Below are 27270 nucleotides of genomic sequence, written 5' to 3' on the forward strand. Positions count from 1 at the left end.
TTTACATGATAAGATGTTATTTGAATATAAATCAACAAAATTGAAAATCATGCTAAACAATGAAGGTTCATTAATGAATACCAATTTTTATGGTTTCACTGCACCATGAATTTTTAGCACACATTACCTCTCCTGACATATCAGGGGCCATTGGAACAGCAGGCCAGAGAGATGAATAGATTCCAAAAAACACCACCCAGAGTGCGATGCTGCCCCATATCGCTATGTGGCTAAACTGGAAAGCAAGGAAATTGAAGTCAAAATACTCTTAGGCAGACAGAATGCACAAACACTAAAAAAACCTTCACAGATCCCCTTATTAATTTTTTTTATCACATTCATGGTAAATCTGACATAATTGCAAAGGCATGATCATTTTACTGGGTCTGTCATTAAGTGCTAAGCTCTTCCACAACAGTTATGAGTTTATGGTACTGGAATTTAGAACTAACAGCTCCCTTCTATCTCCTTTGGTGGTTTTCTCCTAGTATTTATTCTTATCTTTTTAAAAAAATCTGTTACCATCTTTAAGTCTTCTTTATTTTTGCTGCACATGCTCTCACTGAAAGATGTTAGACTCTTCTTGTAGGACAGTGACTGTTACATCCAAATTTATTGTGCCAATCTTCCCCTGGAGCAAAGAACTTTAATTTCTTTCTGCTTACTGAGTCTCTCTACTTGGATATGGATATGCTGTGAAACTAATGTGTTGAAAATGGAACTTGTTTCAGCTAGACTGGGTATTTATAAATGTCTGAGGACAGCTTTTTCATTAATATTAGTTAATTAGTTTTTCATTAATATTAGTTTTCAGAATAATTTTCTAATGGGTTTTCTACAGAACGCCAGTCTTGCGACACTTCTCTGAAAAGTTGCACAGGCATGTAAGTTTGAAAGTCTTTCCACTTCCTAGGGTAGTAACAATACGTAATAATGTATTAAAGGCTCTGAAGAGTCCTGTGATAATAAACTTATGTTTGATTAACTTAGTGTTTCTAAACTACAATCCCTAGTTTCCCTTCTTCACCCTCAATGACCCATAATTAACTTGCTATAGCACAATGGAACAAGTTTGAATAAAAATAACCAAAAAATTGGAGCATATCTGACAATCCTCGGTTGTGACTACATAAACTCTTACCCATGTCCAGTATGATGTCTCCAATCCAGCTTTCAAGCACACCGTTATCACTACAAACTAAAACAGAGAGGAGAAATGTTATTTTGTTTCATAAATGTGACAATTCATCAAGTGACTTACAGTGTGATTTAAGAAGGACAGATAGTCTTGACTTAAGCTATGGGGCTACATTAGTTGCTGCTTGCTTTTGTATGTCCAACAAGCAAAGAGACAGATGAAGGTATTGTTGGCTGCAGTAGGACTTGGTCAGTCAGAGCTGCTCAGGTGCATCATGGAGCGATCACGGCCCTTCCCAGTGGGCCGTTAAGTTAGGTTAAAGTGAGGCAGTTGGGCTCTCAGCAGGACACTGAGTGGCAATTTAGGATTAATATCTGTAGAAATAAACTCTTACTAAAATGTAAATGTTATTAACTTAGGCTACATAAAACGTTCTAAAATAAAAGATATTGTTTGACATAAAATCTCCTCTGAGATCTGAGCAGTTTAAAATGTCCCTAGGGGACATCTGTGATATATAGTCTGATTTATCTCTACTTATGCTAGGTATTTCTAGCCAGGTATTTCTCTATTTCAGTTTCTGCATTTCTGTTGTAAGAGAACAAACCACCAGTCCCTCAAACATGTTTCTGTTTTTCTTTTACAACTTCAATGGGCTATTGTCAAAAAGACCCCCAGATTACTACAAACCGTAATGCTTCTGTTACAGAATGATATTAATTCCCTATCACGTAGTTATTTAAACACACACACACACATGTGTGCATGCACCAACACACACACATTGTGCACACGCACAGACACACAGACACAGACACACACACACACACGGGTGCTAGAATTGAACCCAGAACCTTGCGCATAATAAGCACATGCCTTACCACTGAGCTACATGCCTGGTCCCCAGTACTTGATTATTAAACTCCGTAAGACTGTTTTCTATCAAATAGTCAGCCATACTAACAGCCACTTGGTATTTGGGACAGCACAGTTTCCCTGTACGGAGGTTGAGGAGGGAGGCACACAAGAACAGAATAGAACATTGGCTGGAGATTCAGCGTGGCAAGTCAGAGTAAACTCTTAGGAGCCACCAACTGTGTGACCTCTGCATTAATGCTCGCTAGGGCTTTTGATTTTTTAAGGGAAAAATGGTTTAAAAATATTTTTTAGATCTTCAGCGACAGTGAGAACTCAAGACTCTTCAGTGTGTTATGCATACAGTGGGCCCTTGTTTTAGGTAGGGTAAATGTAAACTAAGCCTGGAGATCTCTCTTTTTAGTTATCATGAGCTGGAAGAATAATTACAGGGTGCTTACCCAAGAATACTTTGACAATATTTGCTATACATTCAGAAAAGCAAGAAAAATATTAACAATAACAGCAGAATAAATTTGAAGAGAAGGAAAAAGGAAGAAAAAAAGGTAAAACAGGGCAGTAAGAGTAAAGAGGGTATACTGAAAACAAAAGTAAGAAAGTCCTTTAAAGTCACTGAATCTGACATTTTAAAGACCTTCTATAGATAATTTCTCAACAGTCCAAACACCTTATTTCACTTTTAAAGGGAGCAATAAATAGCCAGAAATGCACACATTTAAATTTGAACATAAAATGAGCACAGATGAGAGGGTTCAGTTTTACTTGCAAATGAGCAAAATGTCCAGCACTCACAGTGTAAACAAAGTTTCCCAGCAGCAGGTAGTCAGAGGTTTTCCCATTTCCAAATACAGTACCTGTGTGAAAAGAAGAGAGCCAGTTGAAGAAGGAAACTGACTTGTAACCAATTCTCAGAGTCCACAAGATACAGATAAATAAATTAAATCAATAAAAGTAATCATTTAAGGGAAGCTTAGAGCCATGGGCATTAAGATCTGAGAAGGCATTCTGCACCCCAATAAAGCACATTACTAACAATATGGATGAGGGTTGTTGAAACCTCCTTGCTGTCTCTCAAAAAGCTGCTGGCATTGACCCAGGAGGGATTCATAAAAACAACTGACAGATCTTTGAGGGTGTGGCTGAAGTTGGGGCATATTTTGAAGTATTTTATTTTGCCAGCTATGACTAAGAAAAGTGGCTTTAGATGAAGGAAGTGGTAGCTAACAAAGAAAATTATTATTCATAAAAACATTGAATGACAAAACTGATTGAATCATTGGCACCATCAAAAACTTTAAGATTCATGGTATATGTAATACAATACTTTATCTGTGCATATATTCAATAATATTTATTTAAAGTCTAGTATGGAGAGCAAAATACACTTGAGTAAAGCATGAGAGGAGACAGGGAGACTAGAGCTGGTATGTGTTCAGGTGAGGCTTAGTTCTTTCATTGTGTTCTCTTGAGGTTATTGATGTTCAATCCCCAGGCAACTCAGTTCCTTTACCTAAAGGATGGAATGGGTCTCCCTACCCAGAGGGGACTCAAGGTTCATATGAGGTCACATGTATAGCACCAAGCATGGTGTCTGCAAGGCAGGCCAGCATTTGGATGATTCAGGTAAACCACTTCTTCTCTTAGTTTCTGGTCTCTATATCTTTTTATACTAAAAAAAAATTATTGAGGATGCTACAAAGATTTTGCATCTGCGGTTTACAGCTATCAACAGTTACCAAATTAGAAATGAAAACAGAGCATTAAAATATGTATTGTTTTTATCTAAGAATAACAGTAGTAAACCCAATTCATGGTAATATAAACAGATTTTATGAAAAACAGCTATTATCCCAAACAAAAAACTTTAGTGAGAAAATTGGCCTTGTTTTACATTTTTCTTCTCTTTAATGTCTGGCTTAATAGAAGACAGCTGGATTCTCTTATGTTCTTTTGATTAAAATAGAGAAATTCATTGCTTCTTGGCCTTTTGGCTAAGATCAAGTGTAAAATAGAGAAATTCAGCAGTGTGGAGCTATGTATGGGGTAATAAAGAATAGGGGCATATTTTAATAACCTTTTCCAGTAACTGTGAATATCTTTGATACTACATCAAACATTAATAAGTAGTTTCTTAAAGAGGCAGGGGGTATTTCTTTAAAGAGTAGTTACCCGTACAGAATCTAAAATGACATCAGTGAACTTTTTCCACTACAACCTATTGGTCCACTTTGCATGGATTTTTTTTTTTTTTTGTACCGGAGATTGAACTCGGGTCCTTGCGCTTACACAGCAGGTGATGAAACCACTGAGCTAAATCCCCGGCCCGCATGGATTTTTATCTATGTAAAACTCTGCAGTTGGCTCGGCTCACACGTGGAAAGACCCATGGGCACTATTCCTGATGCAGCCCCTGCACTTTGGTATGCAGCAGAGGTGCTTTTGGCGTCCTTCCTATTTTGTCAAACAGAATATTAAGATGCAAACCAAGGGTCAAGATTTAATAAGAGCATTGGCTATTCGTTTCTTCCAGGACATTGTTAAGTCAAACTGGGTGCATTCAGGTAAAGAATATGACAACTTCTAGCACAAGTATATCACTGTTTGTGCTAAGACATGAGTAATTTATCCACCACTGCTTTTGCATCATCAGTTTACACCAACATAAAGGTGTTGGGTATCCCAAAGGGTCTACAGACCACTCTTTAAGAACTATGAGGCAAAGGAACAAATAAATGGTTTTGTAATATATTTTGTATGTTTATATTTCTCTTCCTCCTCCTTCCTCTAAAAAATAAATAAAATGATGAATCACTCCTTACTTAAAAGTGAAAAACAAGGCAAAAAAATGATTAAAACCCCTCCACATTAGAATGGTAAAACAGGTTTGTGTTAGATGTCATCCATCTTTTGAGGACAAAATGCAAATGTCCTCCAGACTTGGCTAGATGTGGTTTCCACAAGCAGCAGCCCTTGGAATGGCCTGGGCTCCAGCTGGATGGTCCAGGCTATTTCCCAGAAAAACTCACTGGATGACCTGGGAGCTACTCTCCAGAAGATGGAATGACTTGGGAATTCCTTTCCACTCCTGTCATTGCTAAGATACACTGCATGCTATTTGGAATGAACAACTTTTGGTATTGAATGTCCTTCTTCTAATTTAGACTGTTGAAATAGTAGTTTAATAGATTGGACATGTCTTATCTTTCACATGTATACTGACTTTGGTCTTTGAATGTTAACTTGTCCTGGAGAACTTGTTTAAGGTCAGGCCATCCTGAACTGTACCCTGGACTTCAATATCCCATTGGTCTAAAAAGTGTAAATAATTTTTTTTTTTGTTAAATTCTTTTATTGGTAAATTTTAGGTACACAACACAATTACATTTCTCATTGGGAACTTGTACCTTTACATGATGCATCTTGGTTTTTATTTTTTCCCCATTCCTAGCCCTCCCTTCACCCCCTCCACCCTTCCCTATTTACAAAGACTTTATTTCCATTTTTTCCATTTCTCATCACTTTTCCTTTCCCTTCTTTCCTTTCCCCTGCCCCTCCCACTACCCCTACCCCTTTGGACCTTTTCTTCCTATTTTGCATTATCGATTATTCATTCTAATCATTGGTACATTTTAGGTATACAATATAATGACATTCATCATTGGAAATTTGCACCTTCACATAGTCACTCTTGGTTCTTATTTTTCACCCTTGCCCAGCCCTCCCTTCAATCCCTCCAGTCCTCCCTATTTACAAAGATTTTGTTCTTATTTTTCCATTTTCTCATATTAATCCCATTCCCTTCTATCCTTTCCCCTAGCCCTCCCACTTCCTTCCCCTTTGCCCCTTTTCTTCCTATTTCACATTACCTATTATACATTTTAGTCCTTATTTACACTTTTAGTTTCTCACACCACAGAAACTATTCGGTATTTATACATGTGTGTCCTATTTATTTCACTTAAGAGTATCGCCTCAATGTGCATCCACTTAGCTATAAATGTCTCTAATTTGTCATTTTTTATGGCTGAGTAGTACTCCATTTTATAAAAAAACCACAAATTTTCTTTATCCAGCCTCCAGTTGATGGGCATTTGGGCTGTTTCCAAGTTTTAGCTATCACAAACTGTGCTGCTATGAACATGGGTGCACATATATCACTGTGGTATGATTCTTTTAATTCTTTGGGGACCCACCAACTGATTAACAGATACAATCAACATAGTATATCTATAGAATAAAATATTATTTAGGCATAAAAGAAATGAAGTACTGATTCATGTTACAACATGGATAAGGCAATGTCATGTACATAATTCCATGTATATAAATGTCCAGAATAGGTTGCTCTACGGAGACAGAAAAATTAGTGATTTCCAGGTGCTGGAGAAAGGGTGGGGAGAAACAGTGAATGCTAATGGTTACGGGGTTTCTTTATGGGGTGATGAAATATTCTGACATTAGATGATGGTGACATTTGCACAGTTCTGTGACTATACTAAAACCAACGGTGACTTTCATGGTATGTGATTTATATCCCCCAAACCAACAAACAAACTCATTCCCATGGTCTAGAAACAGATTATTTACTGCTGTAATTTACTAAGCAATTACTAAAGAAAGTAGATAACAATCTCTGCCTGGACGGGACCCCACTGCCTTCTCTTAACACCCATCACGCTGCATGCTCCTGCTAATCCACCCTCAGATTTCTGAGCACTTAGGAGAAGCCAGACGCTGTTCTAAGCACAGTGAATACAACTAAGCTCATTCCTGAGAGCCACATCTCACCTTGTATAAAAACATATTAAAACTGCATCTAAAACTTCATCTCAAGTCTGCCTGAAAGTACTGGTGTGTCTGATTAGGTGCAGTATAAAGTGCTTGATACAACCCTTGTAGGTATAATAAATAGACCACATGAAATATTAGCATTACTGTCTTCAAACTATATGTCAAAAGATGAAAAAAAACCCTAAAATTTAACTTCCTGCAAGTTTGGAAAACATGCGAAGTAAGGAAGAAAGACTTTGCATATATTAAATCACTTGATTCCCAAAGGAATAATAAAATTCTTTAAAGTGTGTACAATCTTTGGATGTGTGCATTTTGAGTTAAGAAAAATACCATAAAATGAAACACTGCTACATTTAAAAAAAAATGTATATTGACAAGGAGTTACTTTTCTAAAAAAGTAAAAAGTCATCTCTTAGCATTCATATCCTTTCTACTTACCATATTGAAGGGCTTTTAGTGGAAACCAAAACAGAATAACTGAGTGGAAGAGGCCATTTAAACAATGAACCCAGAAAACCTGAGGGAAAACAAAAATCCATGAGAACCATTTGCGATAAACTAGCTCTGTGAACTCTGACCTTTCTTTTTATCTATGAGCTAGATTCACAAAATGTGTTTCTGTTGGGCCACCACTGTGAATTAATAGAATTGACAGACACTTTCTGCCTCTTAGACTTTCATGGGTCATTTATTTATTTTTATGTTTCTCAAAATGTTTTTTCAGCTTATTTAAATTTTTCCAACTTTCTAAAAAACCAACAAGTAAAAGTTTTAATTTTTCCCTGAAAAAGAAAAAGAAAAGCAGCAATAAATGCAGATTCTGAAATTCCTTTTGTGGGACAATTTTCATAATTCCAGAACAGGCTTTTAAAGGGATTATAATTTGGAGAAATCCCTTTCTCTTTCTCAAATGCAGTATAAGTGTGAACTTTTCAATGATAACAAGGTATAATACTTTTTCTTCTTGCTATAGAAACACATACATATACACTATATTAAAACTAACAAGCAAAACATTTCAATTGTGTAAGCATTAGAGTATGATTGAATTTATCAAATATTTTCCACAAATTTTTAAACACCTGCCAGTACCAAGTTTCAGATAATTCTAACATCATTTAGTAGTTTTTGCTTTTTATGTCTGCTGTATTTTAAGAACAAGAGAGCAAGTCTCACTGGGATTCTGTAACATGAACATGAAAGATTAAGTTATAGAAAAACTATGTGGAATTCTTATGGCCCTCTGAACAGTTGTAGCTTTGTCATTTGAAAGTGCTTCTCACAAACAAAACTTATGCTAAATAAAATTGGCATGTAGTAATACTTTTAAGCTGTTCAAACAATAGAAATTAAGTTGCCTGCCTCTCAAAATTTTCCACTGTGATCTCAATCTCCTTTGTTAGTTCATCCAGCCACCCTGGATTGTATGATCCAATTTACGGTCCAATACATTACACATTTGAACTTGTGTTACTCATTAACCTTTGTCGCTTCTCCTCACTATGTCATTACCACAAGTTTTTATTTGACAGAAAGCACAGGTGGGTGCAAGAAAAATTAGTTCTACTTTTCCATTTTCCTGACTGATACTTATTGTCACATGCTAATCCTTTAACCCCTGTCACGACCTCAGAACCTCCGACCCTTTTTACCATAACAAATGTAAGCATCATCATTCAAGAAAACAATGCTTCTACACTTGGGACCCCCAGCAACCAGTGTGTATACAACTATGCATTTTGTAGCTATTTGTCCCTGAATTCACATACAAGGGACATATGCAAAGAATTTTCACTGAAATCATTAGAAAAATTCATCCTTATATGAAATGGGTGGCAACTTGTAAATATAAACTATAAATATTCAAATAGACATGGGAGTTGTATAACCTTCTTGAGTTGCTATGATGACTTTTCTATGCTTTACAGATAATGAAATATTTTTTCAACAGCAAAAGATACAGGAAATAATGTTCTTATATTAAAGTTATCTACTATGTGCTATACCTTTTCCATAGCCACAAAACCGTCCACATTGTTATGTACAAAGAGCATAAAATGACACGACTCTGCAGGCATGACCGACTAATCCTGAGGATCGATTTATGTTTTTAAGTGAGAATGACATGCCCAATTTTGTGGCTGGGAAGTTAGCTTCTGAGATAACACCACGAAGCCTGAGCTGCAGGAGACTAGGACCTGCGGCTGATGCAGATACAACGGCCAGACAGGTGAGAACTATTAAGTGTACCTGTAGGCCTGGGACTTTCCTAGCTCTTAGATCACTTTTTCAGGGAAGCAAGAGCTCATGTCCATTGTATCTGCCCTAACTGTAGCATTCCACCCTTTAAAAATGCCCACTATGGGTTATGAAAAGCACTACAGCAATGTGGCAGAATTTAATTCAAGTTAGGCATGATAAGTACATTTTTCAAATTTAAAAGTAAAACATTAAAAAGAAAGTTTAGACATTATGTATTATAAATGGCAACAGTTTTAAAAGAAACCTCCAGAAATACTTTTCACGGCCAGTGGTATAAGTTAAAGAATGTTTCAGTGTGCTGTTATTTTAATTAATCAAGTGCACTTATTCAGAACAAAGCCATCAAACTGTATGCACTTGTGAAGCTGGACATTCATGCACAGTGTGCTCATGAACACTGAGTCTCAGAATATAACCTTTTAGCTATAAACTTAACATTATCATTTATAGTGGTGAAGTTAGAGGCACCAGGACAGCTGTTTCACTTTACATATTGTGTACCGAGAATAGCATTGGAGAACTTGAGTTAAGAAATATTAAAAATATGCTACATTAACTGTCCTAAGTTCAGTATATTGAATTAAAGTTATATCTAATTATCAGTTAATGCTAATGAACATGCACTATACTAAATGGAAACAATTCTGTGAGTGTATTGTATTTGTGACTTCTATAACTCTAATAAAATGTACAAATGTTAGAGATTCAAAATGACATCTACTTTGATTGCTATAATTTAACAACCCCACTCTTTCTAAACAGAAATCTGAATTATTAACAAATAACAGTGGAAACATTTTAGAATATATACTTGCAGGAAAGTAAACTATGCACAAAATGAGATATGTTTTTGCTTTTGGAAAAAATAAATTACCAGGGGTCACAAGACATGACAAAAGCCTATTATTTGTTATGTGGAATATAAACCTTAAGTGTGATTTCAGATAAATTTAGGATATTTTATCTTGTATTTTTAAATTTTAAGGGTTGGAAATACTAAGTACTATAGTTAATAAGTTACTCCCAAGGACTGTAATTTCAATGCCCGATACAACAAATCTAAAATTCTAATGAGGATAGAGCCATTTTACAAACAGAAAATTAGTAAAGAGTGATACAGCAATGCTCACCCCTTCACATGTAAAGCTACCTGCTCTCAGTGCTGGATGACTTGACCCCATGAGGAGTGAGTATTTCCCACAGCACCGCAGAGAGAAAGCCAAAGCACCAGAAGGACAATGACTTCTGTCTGCGAGACCAGCTTACTGCTGCCAGTGAGCCCCAGTAAACAGTGGTTTCATTTTAATTTTGCAACACAATAAAAACAAACCAAACTAGCAAGAAACCTTCTCTGTCTCTATCAGAACCGTAGGAATTAGGACTTGCCATAGTGGATATACTTGAGCTGTCTCAGATTGGGGTCTCCCTGGTTTTGTAGTTGAAGCAATAAAGCAGCCCCACTGAATATGTGCCTGGACACTAGCTCCTACCTTGGTGTTGAAGTCCAGAGCATTCTGAGATGTTTTGTACAATTCAGGGTACTTCAACATATTCTCTTTTCTGCACGATCTCTCAAATATTCCAAGAGTTAAGGGAGGCATTGCTGTAAACATCTAAAGTGATAAAATGATCATTATGCCAAGTAGCCAAATGCAGGGTAAATCTTTATGTTAGACTATTAAAACAAAACATGAATTATCAAGTGTGTTAAACTTACCACATTATAAAGACCTATACACCATCTTTCAAAGAGGATCTGTCCAGAAAAGCCATTAACAAAGGCAAACCAGATCTAGGAAGAAAATAACATCATGCCCCTAAATTAGAACAAAAATATCAATGCGTTGCTTGGAATTTGTTTTATACTCAACTAATGCAACAACATATTGTCAGGATGCTCTTGCAAATGATGTTTTTTCACTTTTATGAATTTAAAGGGACGCTTTCATAAAATATTTGCTATTTAAAACAACTGGTCCAACTTGTTAATTAAAAAAGAAATATATGAATAAGCAACTATTAATTTAAAAATTAGGTAAATTTTGTTTCTAAAAGAGAATATATTTACTCTTCATTGAATTTTTATAGCTTTAATTCCCTTTTAAAACACCTATCAGGATGTATTAAAGATTTTTTAAATTGTAAAAGTAACGCCTGTTAATTTAGAAAATAATTTCCCAAATTAATAGCATCATTAATTTCTTCTGCATTAGTTGCATTCACATTAAGATACATTCACAAGATTTCTTGAAACCTACTGTACAGCGTGTCATGTGCTGTTCTTTCTCCTCCACAGTACAAAATATGCATTAAAATATGCATTTTCTTAAGTTGTTACACATCTTTTAAGATGTTACATATACCATAAGATGTTGTTAACCTCTACAGGTTGGGTGTAACTATTTGAGGCTGTTAGCTTGCTTACTTTTGCTTTTAAAAATGATTCTAAACTGAATCTCTATACATCTATTTTTCCTTTGGACGAATTCTTGAAGTAGAATTAAGGAGTCAATGTATATAGTTTTTTAATACTTATTGATAATTACTGCCATCAGAATAAATATGAAATTATTTATTAAAACATTTTAAACCATTTAAGAGCATAATGTTCTTATGTTTTATAATTTTCTTCAAAACAGAAAGCTTAACTTTGGAAACAAAATTAAGGGGTAGTATAGAGAAGTTTTTCTCCAACATGTTTAAAACATACGGTGGTAATTAGCCAGTAATATATATATTATTGTTTTTAAGAGCAGACCTAAAATATAATGAAAAATAAAGTTGACTTGGAAGAGTAGTACAAAGGCTGGTCCAGCAATGAGATTACATAAACAAAAACACAAAAACACAACATAACACAGACAAAACTGTTAGAGGAAAACAGTCTTGACATGTGGCTCGAGTGGATTTTTGAATCAGAGTGGAAGGGACTTTGCTACACTTCACGTTTCATTTAATCTCATTATGGAAGCATGAATTGCTACAAATTCACCATTTATCCATATGTACCCAGGCTGGCCTCCCCACGAACAGGTTCTGCACCCACGCTGCTCTTCCTTTTTTATAGTGGGAGGGAACGATTGAACATGTATGTCTGCTTCATGAGACGGAAAAGAAAACAAAGCAGCGATAACACATGAAAAATAAGTCCAAATTGTGTTAGGGTTGTAACACACATTAACAATAACAAAAGCACAGAAATTCAAGTCAAATCTGAAATTCTTACTTGGTTTGCTAAATGTTTTAACAAAAAATTCTGAACATTTGCCCTAAATAAGGAGCCAAATCGTTTGTGCATGTAAACTTTAAAAGAGTTTTTTTTACCTTCACTGGAATTAAGCCTACTTTTCCTTGTGAGTATAGACAAGATGATAAAACAGACTTTATCATGTTTTTGCATCTGGTGTTTTTGAGATGTTAGACTCTTTGAGATGTGGACAAACAGGTAAACACATATTTGTGATACTTCAGGTAATGGTTATATTTTTCTGTTGGCAACTGTGATGTATTGTAATACATTCTAAGAAGCTCTTTCAGATTTCTTGGGTACGATGGAAATACATGGAATTTTAAAACACAAGTTCTGAATTACGATCTTTCTAGTCTACAAAAGTACAGCCCAATCTTTGTTGGTCTAAAGAAAGCCGAGGTGCTCCGCTTATCAAATTTGCTTAATGGACATGACCTGGCTCAAAGCTTATAGTCCTAAGTGCACTTGCAGTCATTCATATTGTATACATTTTATGTTAATAAATCTATGTATGGAGAAATAAAAAGGATTAAGATGTGATATGTATATATATTAACATCCCTTGATAAACATATCTACTATATATCACAAACACATAATAATAAAAAGTTGTGTATGGGTAAGCATTTGCAAATGGGAATGGTCCCTTAGCTTTGCTATACATAACATTTGGTGCTGATTCAAAGAAGCTTTAAATTTAAGACCGTCCCTCAAATTAATGAATACATATAGAAAGTTTCAAATTCAAAATTAATTACAAATAAATATGTATGATTTGAAGTATGTTTCAAAATGCATAAATTAACTGCTTTATATATTAGAAAAATTTTAAGTGGAAAGCTAACACATCATACTTGAAAGACAGGTGAATATGTTTTTAGAAATTTACTTTCTGCATTTTAGAAAATTAATATTTTAATTTCTTTTTTTAAATGAGGAAGAAATGACTTGATGCAAATTTTCAATATACAGCCTTACATAGTCCTACAAATATTTTGGCATTTAAATTTCCTCATTTTAAAGGAGAAAGAGAAGGTCTTTAAGAGTGAAGTAGTTCACCAGAAGGCTGATTCCTGGTTAGTTTGAGATTTGTGGTTAAATGATATATTAGGAGCATATCCCATGCTAAAGAAGACAACACCTAAATTACCATAAGCACATAAAAGTCCCTCCTTTGACTCAATTAAAGCCATGGATAAAGAAAGAAAACACCAGGCCTTCTAGGACAGTGTATAGATTATTTAAATTCACAGAAAATCTATCTCCCAGCATAATTTCCTGGGAAAGTATTACTTTATTGACTTAAATCAAAGCTTCTGGACATTAGAACCACTACATTGTTTGAGGGTCTTGGATGCAACCAATCATTTGAAAGAAAAGGTCTTATTTTTCTAGGAAGTAGTCAGATGTTTCAGAGAAATAAAGGAATCTCTTTAGAAAGAGCCAATAATTTAAGCAAACACCTAGAGCTGCTGCCAGGCAGCTTCTGTAAGAGCTTCACACCCCCACCTGCTAAGTCTGTATTTATTTGTGGGCCTGTACTTTACGGTAATGGAGAGGCTAGCCAGTGATAGTCCTGGCAATACAATGATAGGAAAGCAGTTTTGCAGATAATCTATAAAACCCACAGTGTTCAACACTATTTCTTTATTAGTAAAGAAACTTTAGACCTGCTGCTCCTGGTATTATTTTCTAAATTCCACCTCCCTGAAGAGGCGTGGCTGCTAAAGCTTTACAGACATTTTCCTAATGGAGCATTTCTGCATATTAAACAGCAGCTTACAAATAGTCAATGAGTTCTCTGCTCCCACGCTTGATCAGCACAAAAAACTGAAAGGACAGACTGGAGACTGGCAGTTGTCCTCACTAGAGACATTCAGAGATGTGTTTTCTGTCTATTCATTCACAGTATTGACATGAGCCATTAACATCTGCAGAACTTGTTTTAGCTGGCAGAAGTTGGATATCTGGGAATTGATTTAAAAGGTCAATTCATTTCCAAGACAGTTGAATTATATTCAGAATACAGTTCCGTAAAGTGCTAAAAGAAAAATAAAAATGAGATTTTCCAGTAAAGTTTAGAACTTACTTCCTTTTCAAGATGTAAAGAATATGATCAGCGTTAAATACTTCATGAAGAGGCTTGAGATTAAAAGCCAAGTGAAATTTAGGGCTATTCTACCACAAAGCACATAATTCTGGGTTTGAAACAGAGTGTGCAAGTTTAGTTTTCCTTGAGTTTAATATATTTTATTCTCCTCATTAGTACATAAATTTTGCTCACTTCACTGCTGATAATTATTCTAGATTTAAAAAGCACTTGTCAATCTAGATTTAAAATCTAGACTTTTATCATCTTATAAAATTAAATTTTTATAAGTACATTTATTGCTGGCAGTGACTTTAAACTGGTTTAAAAGTCTTCAAAAGTTTGTTAAATAAATAGTATACTATTGTTTCAAATGTGTTTTGGGATGAGAGAAACATCATTAGAAAAGTCAGATAATTGGAGATGGCAATGAAAAATAATTATTTTGAAAAAAAATCACAAATTTATATATAAAGTAGAATTATTTTATCTTCTAAACTATTTTGGAAGTGTATTTTGCCTTTAAAATATATACCTATTTTTCCTTACACCAAATCTAGCAGTAATGAACAATAAGTTCATGAAGTGTCTTTTATATGTTTCCATGTAAATTAGGAATTATGCTTAGTCAACACTCTAATAATGAGATCAGCAATCTGACAGAGGTAGAAAGGACAACTGAGCCAAACTTACAGCAGTCTGCAATGAGCATGGTAGATGTGCAATCTACTAATTTATTTGTTTATAGTGTTCCATCTCTGGTCTAAAATATGGGCTTATTTCCCCACAGCAAATGGCTCAGTCATGTCTTTTCTGACAGATGTACAGCAACAGTCAACAGAATAGAGGGCAAAGTGGCACAGACAAACATGTATAGGTGAACCCTCAGCAGATTTACGAGAGCGTGGGTAGGTTCCTGCAGGAATGGAAGACGGAGCATTTTCTTGACAAGCTATTGGAGCTCCTTGCCATGCTCTGCAGAGCTTCAAGAGGAATGTGAAACTGATAACACCTCAAGTTTCATTATTAGAAATATAGCTGCTGCTGATCTAATGGTAATATTTTAAAAAAGTAGATAACTTATTTCTCACATTCAGTTCACTAGTGCTATGGTGCTCAGCATGGTAGCCACTGGCCACACAGAGCTCTAGACCACCTGAAAGGTGCCTTGTCCAAGATGTGCTGCAAATGTCAAGAACACATCAGGTTCAACACTCAGAATGAAGTAAAGAATATAAAAAGTAATAGTTTTTATAGTGATTATATGTTGAAAATGATAATGTTTTGAATATTCTAAGTTAATAAAATAGGATATTAAAATCAACCCGTTTAATTTTAGCATTAATTTTGCTAAAGTAGCTTCTAGAAAATTAAAAATTACACACATGTCTTCTCTTGTTGGCAAACTCCTGGAGGACAGGAACTGTACTTGATTTACTTTGTAGCTGCTGCTACACTAATCCTGATGCCTGGCATCTAGTAGGTGCTGCAAAAATACTTGTACAACAAAATGCATCTTTCTTAGAAGTGATAATCCTAATCTAGTTTGCATTTTTAAAATGATGCTATATTTGACACATGAATAGGATCATAGAAATCACTACCTAGACACAGGAATTAAATATTCTGATAATTTTTAGACAAATTCCTTATTATCTAAATTCTTATTTCTAACAGAACACAGAAACCAAAACAGATCTGGATAGCAAGGGATACCTTGCTATATACCAAAACAGATCTGGATAGCAAGGGATACCTTGTTATATACAACATAGAAATAGGTTTTGAAACATAGTAAGAGCTATAAGACAACCAATACTACTAACAAAGTTACTATGTACCCTCTTGTTCTACTTCTTTGTCTCTCCTGGAATTAGGACATTTATCCTTAGTTTTGTATTTATCAGCCTTTACTTTTCTTATTTTCTCTTAGTTTTGACTTAAATACTTGTTTTTTGTGTTGCTAGGGACTGTTACTTTTCTTTTTAAATATAGATTTCCATATGTTCATCATCCTTCAACAGTGTATTGTTTTTTTATGGTTTTGAGCTGTATAAAGTATAGTTTACGGTCTTTTAAAAATGAAAACCTTACCTCATTAGCAAATCTAATTCTAACATTTCTACCAAAACAGTATAACATTTTTAGCCAAAATTTAAACATGTATTATTCTCCATAGCTGACAACACTTTTGTTTTAATATCTCAGAACTTATAAAAACTGAGTAAATGAAGTATTAATGAAAACACCTTCATAAAAATTTCTTTAAATATGTATGGAAGTGACAAGGATTTTAAACTTAATCTCTTACCTCAATAATATAAAGGACTATATTCTTGTAGAAGCAGTACAGGATGCACTTAGAGACTCTGTTATAGTTCCAGGCTCCATGAACCATCAATAAATTCTTCAAATACTTGAACTAAAAGAAGAGTGGAAAAAAATTAGTATTTTCCTCCTTACAGTGTTGGTTGACTGAAAGGAACAGAGGGATGTTCTGCAGCAATGATGCTTTACCTGAGCTATAGAATAATCAGAAGAATTAGCTGCCTGCAAGCCTTCATTGCCACTTATCCCAACACCCACATGGGCAGTCTGAATCATGCTGACATCGTTTGCTCCATCACCAATCGCTAGCGTTATGACTTTGACTTGCTTCTTAACCATCTCAACAACTTCAGACTTTTGTAGAGGAGAAACCCTTAAAAATTAGAACAAATTATCAATCACCTCTGATTTCTGAAAAAAGAAATTTTGAAATGCCAGTTTTGAAGGATAAAAGAAAAAAAGATACATATGAATAGTTCATTCCAAATGAATGAAGAACCATTATGACAGAGTTTCAAGTTTAAAAATGCTTAGTTCTATCAACCTAGTTGCCATCTTAAGGGAAGTAAATAGTCTTAGAAGCGAATCTCTAGTAATGGCTAGAAGATATAATACTTTTTGTTAAACACGAGCTTACTAGAATGTTTGGTTTGCATTAATTTGTTAAAAAAAATAACATCTGTGTTCAGAAATTCTATTACTTCCCAACAAATAACATCAAATAATTCTTTATTTGGGAATTAAAGAGAAGGTCATAAAAGCTATTGAAGAGTAGTCAAAGCCCAACTAAATTCTATACAGTACCTGGAAAGTAAAAGTTTTGACCTCCTGGTCTTAGATAATGTACTAAATGTTTTAAAAAAACTTAAAACACTACTTAAATTAATGGTAGTGAGTTGCCTAACCTTTCAACCTGATCTCAGTCACCACTGTGAATCTAAACCACACAGCTTATTACAGTTCATGTGATTCATTTTCTTCCAAAGCCACTGACTAATACTCATGTAGCCATCAAGCAATGTTTTATCTAAATGTGGATGAGGAATAGAAGACATCAATATCAATACTAAAAACATATTTGGTGTTAAATTTGGAATAATTTTTATAGGCCTTTAAAAACCACTTAAGAAATAAATGCCACAACAATGACAGAATAATTTCAAGACAGAACATATCAATGCAATTAATATATTGTCCATGTTATAGTGGAAATTATAAAGACAGAAAGATTACACAATGAATTGGTCCAGCCAACTATTAAGATAGTAATTAAACAGTAAGAAACAACTGACATACACAATGTTTCTGGACAAAGAAATATCTCAGAGGTAAATTCCATATCAATGTTAAGTGACACAGGTGTCTAATATCTGCTGAAATGTGGCAAATCATTCATTATTCTATTTTAAAATGAAGATCATTACTCTAATAGAGCTGATGCATTTTTGCACATTTTCCTGATTATTTGTGTAGGAAAAATTCCTAGCAGTGGATACTGTGCACAAATATGTACCTTTAAGGAGGCCCCAATCTCCAGAGAAATGGGATTTGCCAGAACAGCCCTGGCTTTTCTTCTAAGTTGGAGAACCACTGCATGAGCCTGTGAGTTGCTTGCAGAGCAAACCAGGCTCCTCTTTGTATTCTTAGTGCCTGATCCAGAGGATGTACTCAATAAATGGTTGCTATATGAAAGAATTATTTTTAATTTTTTCTTTGGATTTCCTTTCACAGTCTGGCAATAGTACAAAATGACACAACTGTGAACTCAGCAAGGGAATGAATGAGTACCAGGCCATTAATGGGCTATTTTACTGCTAGCCTCCATTTTTATTTGAAGCAATTTTCATTTCATTTTCACATTTTATTTAATTTTTCTTAACAGGCTAATATAAATTGGTAAATCTACTGGCTCTAGGCCAGTGTTTTAAACACAGACTGAAGCTGACATTCAGTAAATGTCAAGAAAGAATACTCTCCAAGACATGTTCTAGAAAGCAAATGGGAAATGTGCAGGAACAGAGAAAAGCATTTGAAAGCATCAAATTCTCTTTCACAGGCTCACAGTGTAAATCCATTATGAAGTCACACCATGGAACCCATGGAGCTAGGACATGGTGGTACATTTTTCATAAACTGAACCTGCGTGGTGAGCTAATATTAGTGATCTAAAGCAGCATCAAAAGAGCTGGATTAAATTTTGCTTTCTTTCTTTATGGTAATTACAAGCAATCATTTTTTTCTCTGCTTGATGCTCAGTTTAATAACCCCAATTAAAAGTAATAAAAAGTAGCTAAGGATGTTCATACAATTGTAAGTAGATAGCTCACTCAGATACAAAAAGCAAAGAGTAGGAATACCCTCAGCAAGAACAATGCCTATTAAATAAAAGGTGATGATATAATCAGAGACATCCCCCACAAGATACTATACCACTCACAAGGGGATCTGGTGCCACCAAGCTGAGAGTAAACATCTGGCTTAGAAGAAAATTCAAGAAACAGAGGAACTCCCTAATTTCTGATGAATTTCTGGTTGCTAAACAAAGACGTTAGGCTTAAATGGGAATTCATCAAAAATAAAATATATATTCATAGAACACTTAAGTCAAAATATGAATGTACAAACTTGTGATGTAGGACAAAGAACCTTACTCTGCAGGAAGTTTGCTGGTTAAAATTCTGCCTATTTTTGTTGAAGAAACTTGATTTATGAGGAACAATACATGGTTTGTTTCACTGAAGTGGAGACTAGCATGTTAATAATTCTTTGCACCCCAGTTTACAGTTATCTTACACAGCAAATTTTTCTAGCAACTCAAAATCTTTCTAGACCATTTGTAATGGTTAATCTTGATTGTCAACCTAACTGAATTGAGAAACACCTCAGAAATTAGAAAAATCACATTTCTGAGGGGTGTGCCTGTGAGGGTGTTTCCATATGGGACAGTAAACTACTGGAGGCAGACTTACCCTGAATGTGGGTAGTACCATCCAATAGGGTGGGGACCCAGATGTAATGAAAGTGGAAGAAGGAAAGCTGTCAATACATGCTCTCTTGCTGTTTTTGCTTTCTAACTGACATGAGATGAACAGCTTTGCTCTCCCACACCCTTCCACCATGATGTTCTGTCTCACTACAGGTCATAGCTAAGGAGCCAGCAGACCATGTACTGAAAACTCTGAAACTGTGAGACAAAATAAATCTTTCCTTCTTTAAATTATTATTCTCAGACATTTTGACAAAGAGCTAAGATACCATTATAACTGGATTTTCTAGCAACAACTTTCACTAGATTATTTCGGTGACTTCAAAATACTTAATTAATGGTGACTGCTTTAATAAGCACCACAGTAATGAACACTAGGATGAGCACTAGGTGAAAAGCACCAAGACAACTCATTGAATCAAAAGGGCAAGGGCACATTACAGAATCCAGTCTCTGGGCAGAGGGTGCTGGGGGTACCTGGCAGCAGGTCTTAGGGAGAAAATATGCTTTAAGGGGATTCAGGTTAGTCATACTGAAGTCAGTTAAAAAGAACTTTTCCAATGTGAACATTCCTAATCAGAAAATTCAAAATCTATAAGGCTCTAAGGTCTGAAAAATTGATTGCCAACATGATGCTAAGTGGAAAATTCCACACTTGATGTCATGTGATGCATCACAGTCAAAACACAGGTGCCCTAAAAATATTGTGTATTCTCAGCTACTTAGGAAGCTGAGATAGGAGGATCGCAAGTTCAAGGCCTGCATAGGCAACTTAGTGAGACCCTGTCTCACAATAAAAGGGTTGAGAGGGGCCAGGGATTTAGCTCAGTGGTTCCACCACCTGGCTTGCAAGCCCAAGGACCCGGGTTTGATCCCCGGTATCGAAAAAAAAAAAAAAAGGTTTGAGGATGCAGCTCAGTGGCAGAGTGCTTGTCTAACATTTGTGAAGCCCTTGGGTTCAATTCCTAGGAATTCCAAAAACCCTAGAAACCAAAAAAAGCAACTTTAGGTAACTTATGTAAGGTGTATGTGAAACAAAATGAATTTCATGTTTAGACTTGGTGCCCATCCCCAAGATATCTCACTACATAAGCAAATATTCCAAAATCTGAAAAAAATCCAAAATGTGAAACTCTTCTGGCCTCAACCATTTTGGGTAATGGATACTCAGTAAGTACTATTTTCAAAGCATCCATTGAAAAAAATTGATCCTTACCACATAGAGGTGACAATAAAGCAAAACAAAAAATTTAAGTCATTAAAGGTGAGTGTAGCATCAAGCTTTGTGATTAAGTTTCCAGTACTCAGGGATTCTAGAAAGTGTAGAGACCAGCCTGGGCTGTAGTAGGCCTCTGGGACAAGGCCTCTAGGACTGGCCTTGGCCTTGACAAGAAGAGAACTCACTGTAGGTAAAAGAAACAGCACATATTAAATTTCTTTAACTACACAGTCAAACTTCTCCAGAACACATTCCTTTCTACTGCTGTGTTTCCACCTTTTAAAAGGTTACTATTCTGCTCATCATTTTATTTGACTTTTGTACACTTCTTTCTGTATTTGTACAATTTCCATGATAACACAGAAAATTAATCCTTCCCAATATTTATCAAAAGCCACATGTCCATGGCTGAGGATATCTAAAACTTAAACTTTCCAAGTACCAACACTTCTCTTCCACTGTTGCTTTTTCCTTTTTTGAGAGATGAGGCCCTATAGAAAAGAACTGTACATCTACTGTGGGCCATAAAGGTTTGTTTTACTTCCCCATGGCTAAACAAATAAAGGGTGGTTCTTGTGCTGCAACCTAGGAGCATACAAGCGCATTGTGCTTTTCAGATACTATTCTGGCTGCAGTTTCTGCACATGTTATTCATTATTTTTCTTATTTGCGTATGTAGTAACTCTCAGTGATTGTGAACATTAGATCAGAGCCCTGGAAGGTTTTACTATTCAAGCTAAGAAGTATATAGGTGGTCTATCTTATATGAGGCTTGTTTGGCACTCTTTTAATGGGATTAGCTAAATGAATTGCCTTTCTGAATGGGATATGGGTAAAGGTCTTATGTATAAGAATATACACAGACATGTAATAAAGAATAATTTGAGGGACTTTTTATAGGTAGCCAAAAGACTTATACTATAAACTCATAAGTAAAAATATTATCTTGTTTGTACTATATATATATATATACATATATAGGAATTTTTTAGGTTATTATTCCAAAACACAATCCAGTTAAATTATTGTATTCTTTTTTTCTACCTATGAAAACGAAAAAAATTAAGAACATGGAAGAATATAATATTTCTTAATTATCCTGAAGTGTTTTATACAGTAACCAAGTCCTGGTAATTACTAAGCTTGAGGTCTGCCTCTGGTGACTATTTATAGAGATCAGGATCTATTGTGCTTTCTTTTTGAAACAAACTTCCTAAGGTTTCTCCTGTGAATACCGGTCTATCCCCCATTGAGTCATATCCTGCTAACAAAGAAATTGCAAAAATGAGAAAAATTGAACTATCAAGATCTTACTTGCATCTTTTTGAACTAAAATTTATTAGGTTCATTTATAAGGTTTTACACTGAGAAGGAATTAAAATATGGCAAAAAATCTGTAATATATACCAGAATTACATAAATAGTAGAACTCTGTTAGGAACTCATCATGAATTTATTACTAGAATGAAAACAGCAGCTTGTACAGCAAATCCTAAAAATGATACTTAGCATATGGTACATAATGAAACATTCAACAACTTCTAGGTAAGAGAACCATGCTATTCAAATGACCGATGAGCAAGCACTCTCCAGGTCTCCAAAACCAACATGTGTTGATATCCTGTGTAGTCACAGGCATCAAAGAAACCCTAAAATATAGGGACTGAGTCTACAGAAAAAAAAAATACAGATAGCCTTTCTACAGGGAAAAGGAATGCCAACTTTAAAAAAGCCTTTCTTCAATGCATTTTAGATACAAACTTCTCATTTGTGGAATTTATGTAGTTATGTAAGTAAACTAATGCCTTCAATTATAGTGGTTCAGATAATATTTTAAAAATGAACTGTTCATATGAGTAGTCTGTATGCCTAGACATTTCAATTTACTAGCTAGCAAATATACCTTACAAAAAGACATGAAGAGAAAACTCCTAGGAGATACTTTACTATAGTCTACCAGAGAACACAGTTTGTCCATGATGCTGATGCTCATCTTATTAAAAAAAAACATCTAGTTATGCCAAATCTAGCACTGTACACAGCACACAGCTGATGTATAAAAGGCAGCAAAACTGAAGAAATGGAAATTTTATAAGCAAGAGAAATTCATCTCATTATCCCATTATACTATCATAACTCTCACTCATTTGGACAGTTTGCTGTTAGTAATCAAATCTATTTAATCTGATAGAGGAACTATGCAAAGGACATTGGATAGACCAGGCTTTCACTCATGGGTGGGATGCCAGATAAAAAAATTATTAAGTGGAGAAAGAAACATCTACTTCTTCAAGAAAAAGTAGATATTCAGAATGGATTAGAGTTGGATGGCAGGGTGCCCTTATGTGTCATGACTGAGAAGTTTTAATGGCACAGCTAGCTCTAAGCAACAGAAGAAAGTGCTAGAAACAATATCTAAAACACTAATTTGGATTGTTCAAAAGATGTTTATAGATGTATATATATGTGTATATACATACACACATATACACACATATATATGTATATATGTATGTATATACACACATATGTATATACACACATATACACATATATATAAATATGTACACACATATATGTATATATATGTATGTATATGTATATATATGTGTGCATACACACACACACACACACACATATCTGAATCTGACCTAGGACAAGGACCATGAAAATGACAAGAAAGAGGACACCTGGTTGGGTGAGGGGTTCTAAATAAGTGGTTTCAAAGATGACTCTGAGGTGATGGTCTCCACATACATAGAAAAGGCAGGACGAAGCTTTATGAAGGAAAGGCCTTGGGGAAGTTCTATACACTCATAGTGGGCTAGCTCAGGGGCATCAGTGAAGTATGCTGACCAGGGGGCAGAGCTGGGATGGACACTCAGGTGTCATTCATCCACACAGTACTTAATCAAGATTCAGTGATACGATGACTTCTTTTGTGGAAGAATATAAGGAAGAGAGAGTAGAAGCTCTCAGGACCTTCTTGTGGCCCCTAATAATTATTAATTTAAGGACTTTTATCGAGCTACTGTCCCGAGAGTTGAATATTAAGAGCCTATACTTGCTCCATGAAATATTCCTTTCCTCTTGGAGAATGTTACCTGGAACCATTTCATCTTTTTGTACCAACTTAAAACCTGTGCAACATCTGTTTCTCGTCTCAGACACATCTTTTATTTTTCAAAACCATCATTTTCCTGGAATATGATTTGCTTCTATCCTCTGCTCCGTGCCCTACAGCTGCTGGAAAGTCATGCCTTATGTTCCTATCTGGTTTTGACTTCTAGAACACTAACATGGCTCAAAATACAACCTTTCTTTACCTGGTCTTCAGTGAGGACAGCCCAGATGGCTTTATTGAAATAAATGTTGTCACTGGACCCCACTATGGGTTCATGGAGAATCATTTAGGCCAAGTTATCTAATCCTTTCCTACTCAAAGAGGGCCAAGGCAGATTAGAGAAATGCCACAGGCTCCATATATCATGCCCTTAGCAAATCAGAACTGAAGAAGAAATGAAAGCAATCTGTTAGGTGGATTTGTATATGACAGTGTTGGTTTACTGGTTCACACAAAGCTTTCGGGAAGCCGTCTATGGAAAGCTACCAAGCTCTGCACTGAAAACTGCTGAAAAGAACCACCAAGAATTTGAATGCAATTATAGGATATAAATATGCATATTCAAAGTTAGTAAAATACAAAATAGAAAAAGATTAAATTGAATAAGACTTAATTGAAGAAGGAAGACAGAACTCAAGATAATAGTTATCTTTGGGAGACTCATAACAAAGGAAGCATGAAGGGGCCACTAGAGTACTGGTCATGTTTGGGTGAGAAGTGTGCAATTTGGTGAAAATTCACTGAATGCTGTACACTTATGCTTTAGGTACTGTTTTATCAGAATTATCTATCTGTAATTCTGATTGAGCAGTGTGTGAATATGTATATGATTTATTTAACAAGAACTACACCTAAAACTATATAATATTGAATAATTGTGGAATTCTGTAACATTTAGATTTCTCATATTTTTTTTTTAGCTACTTTACTGAGAGATAGGGACTTCTGTGGTACAGCACAGAGGCACTGGCTACTAGGCTCTAACATGGCCACGAAGCTCCTTTGAAAGACCCCAGTAGAGATGGGACAGCAAATGAGATGGGCAGGGCTGAGCAGATGATTACTCTGCTAAAGGAAAATATAGGCATTTTATCAAGTTATAAAATTTATTCACTGTGTCCTCCTCCTGCCATACTTGTATGAAAGACATTTCCAAAATTTCTTCAGATTTTCTTGGAAGCAAATATAGGGTTGACATTCATTAACAGTTGTAAGTCTTTTCAAAGCCAAACATCCGCCTGGCATCTAATGGCGTTCACAATTTTTTACTAAAGGCATGTCTGTTGAGCATTTATTAGCTTCTTTTGTGCTTATGACTACCTTTTGAATAGAAAATTTATTTAGAGAAATCTTTAAGGCTAAGATAATCACCAAATATTCAAGAAGTAGATCTGCCTTGACCTTTAACGTATTCATGTGATGACAAGAAATATTCAGTGTTTCCTTGAATCTCTTCTTGGAGGACCCCTTGATTGGAGTGAGGTGAAAGGTTTTGCCTGGAATGCCACTCCCAAGTGACAATGCTCACTGAATTCAAGTGGCATAGTGTGGGGAAAGTGGCCTAGAAGGGGATTAAACTTTGATTAGAGATGTTGCAAGTTGGGAAAAATGCTTACTTCAATTTAACTTCTGCTTTTCAGAAGACATGAGTACATAAATTATGTAGAAGAACGGTGATTACTAGACAGTCTAAAAGCTGGAGGCTCTAAGCCAATTTTCAACCAACTGTCGCAGAACATAAGTCTCAAAATATGTTTAAACTAAACTGACAACTACAGAAAAAATGTTAAATTCTTTGAAAGGCTAGGTTATGTGAACTGATGAGGACCCTACAAGCCACACACTATTTAACACGCAGCAATACCTCACCGTAACATTCCCAATCTTCTGAAGGCAATATTTAAAGAGTCAGAACAGCTGCTTCCCCAGATAAAGCAGATCCAAGCAGTGGAAAGGCCATTCCTAGCACAGAGTGGCCAATAAAAGTAGAATTTAGCTCAGTGGTTTCACTGCCTGCCTTGCAAGCACAAGGTCCTGAGTTCCATCCCTGGTACAAAAAAAAAAAAAAAAAAAAAAAGAATTCATCTAAAATGGGTGATGGGAGGTCCTCTGACCCAGATGCTTCCTAGCTGGGAGGAGGCACTCAGGAAGAGGACCTTTGTGTGTATTTCCATCTTTCTATGTCAGGGCAGCTCCACTCTTTTCTGCTGAAGACATCCAGGTGCCCTGGAGGATTGCTATCACTACCATATTTGGATCCCTTCATTTTACAGGTCATGAAACCAAGGCCAGAGAGAGTCTGCTAGGTATCCAAAATACCAGAGAGGTAGAGGTAGAATAAGCACTGTTTGAATCCCCAGATATAAATGCAAGGCCTCAGGGCAATAAGGCACTGGTAATTGAGGTTAGAAATTATTTGCCTAGAACCTCAGTAGATATGGATCTCAGCTTTGCTTACAATTTTCCATGAATCCCACAGCAAATTTTTTTCCCCTTACCCTGACAACAGAGTTTTAGGGAGCCTGGGAAAACCCTAAAATAATGCATATGATCCTGCGTGTTTGTTTGCAGGGGTATTTCTTCTGGAGGAGGTACCTGGGCCTTTAATTTGTTCTTCAAAAGTATCTGTGATCACAGAAACAAAGCTTTTGTAAATAAGGAGGGGAAGAGGGGTTGAAGAGAGGGGAGCGGAATGGAGAAAAAAAGAAGTAAGATATATCATGTACAAGTACAAATTCCCTATGATGAATGTGATCATTATGTATATCTAAATTATACCCCAAAAATTAAAAAAAAAGTTTCTGTGATCACACCATGTAAGAATCAGGGGGAAGGAGAACCTCAAAGGAATATTTATGCTTGTTCCCAAGAACACTTACTAGAAACTACCTTTAAGCAGATGCATGTTTCCTATTGAATGACTCACGTTATGCAGGTAGATATGCACAACTGTGAAAACCAAAGCTATACAGTGTCTGTGAACACACAGTACATGGTAGACTGATAAAAAAAGATATTCTTTTTTTTTTTTCAAGAAAGAAAAAGATTACATTCTTAGAAAAAATTTGAGGTATAACACGCAGCCTACATTGTGTAAACCAAAACCAGGACTCCAAAGCCCTGAATAATTTTGGGGTGGGGATTAGTTCTGTCTCTTGGATATTCCCTTCAGAAAATGGGGTAAGAGGGGGGCACCATGACGAC

The 27270-nt window shown here is 35.5% G+C and overlaps 1 protein-coding gene across 7 annotated transcripts in view; it reads right to left on the bottom strand.

Annotated features, from left to right (window-relative positions):
- Atp8a1 (ATPase phospholipid transporting 8A1) overlaps nt 1-27270 on the bottom strand; it is a 218659-nt gene that overhangs the window by 29676 nt on the left and 161713 nt on the right. For all 7 annotated transcript variants that reach the window (XM_087187535.1, XM_004849787.4, XM_004849790.4 and 4 more), the window contains 8 exons: nt 16927-17110; nt 16721-16831; nt 10788-10862; nt 10561-10683; nt 7247-7325; nt 2807-2868; nt 1142-1198; nt 128-235 (listed from right to left, as the gene is read on the bottom strand). In XM_087187535.1, coding sequence (XP_087043661.1) covers nt 128-235; nt 1142-1198; nt 2807-2868; nt 7247-7325; nt 10561-10683; nt 10788-10862; nt 16721-16831; nt 16927-17110 — 799 coding nt within the window. The remainder of the gene's footprint in view (nt 1-127; nt 236-1141; nt 1199-2806; nt 2869-7246; nt 7326-10560; nt 10684-10787; nt 10863-16720; nt 16832-16926; nt 17111-27270) is intronic.

The sequence above is a fragment of the Heterocephalus glaber genome, unplaced genomic scaffold (assembly GCF_053883595.1).
Source record: "Heterocephalus glaber isolate CG9 unplaced genomic scaffold, H.glaber_assembly_v1.0 deba00001509, whole genome shotgun sequence".
Lineage (NCBI taxonomy): Eukaryota > Metazoa > Chordata > Mammalia > Rodentia > Bathyergidae > Heterocephalus > Heterocephalus glaber.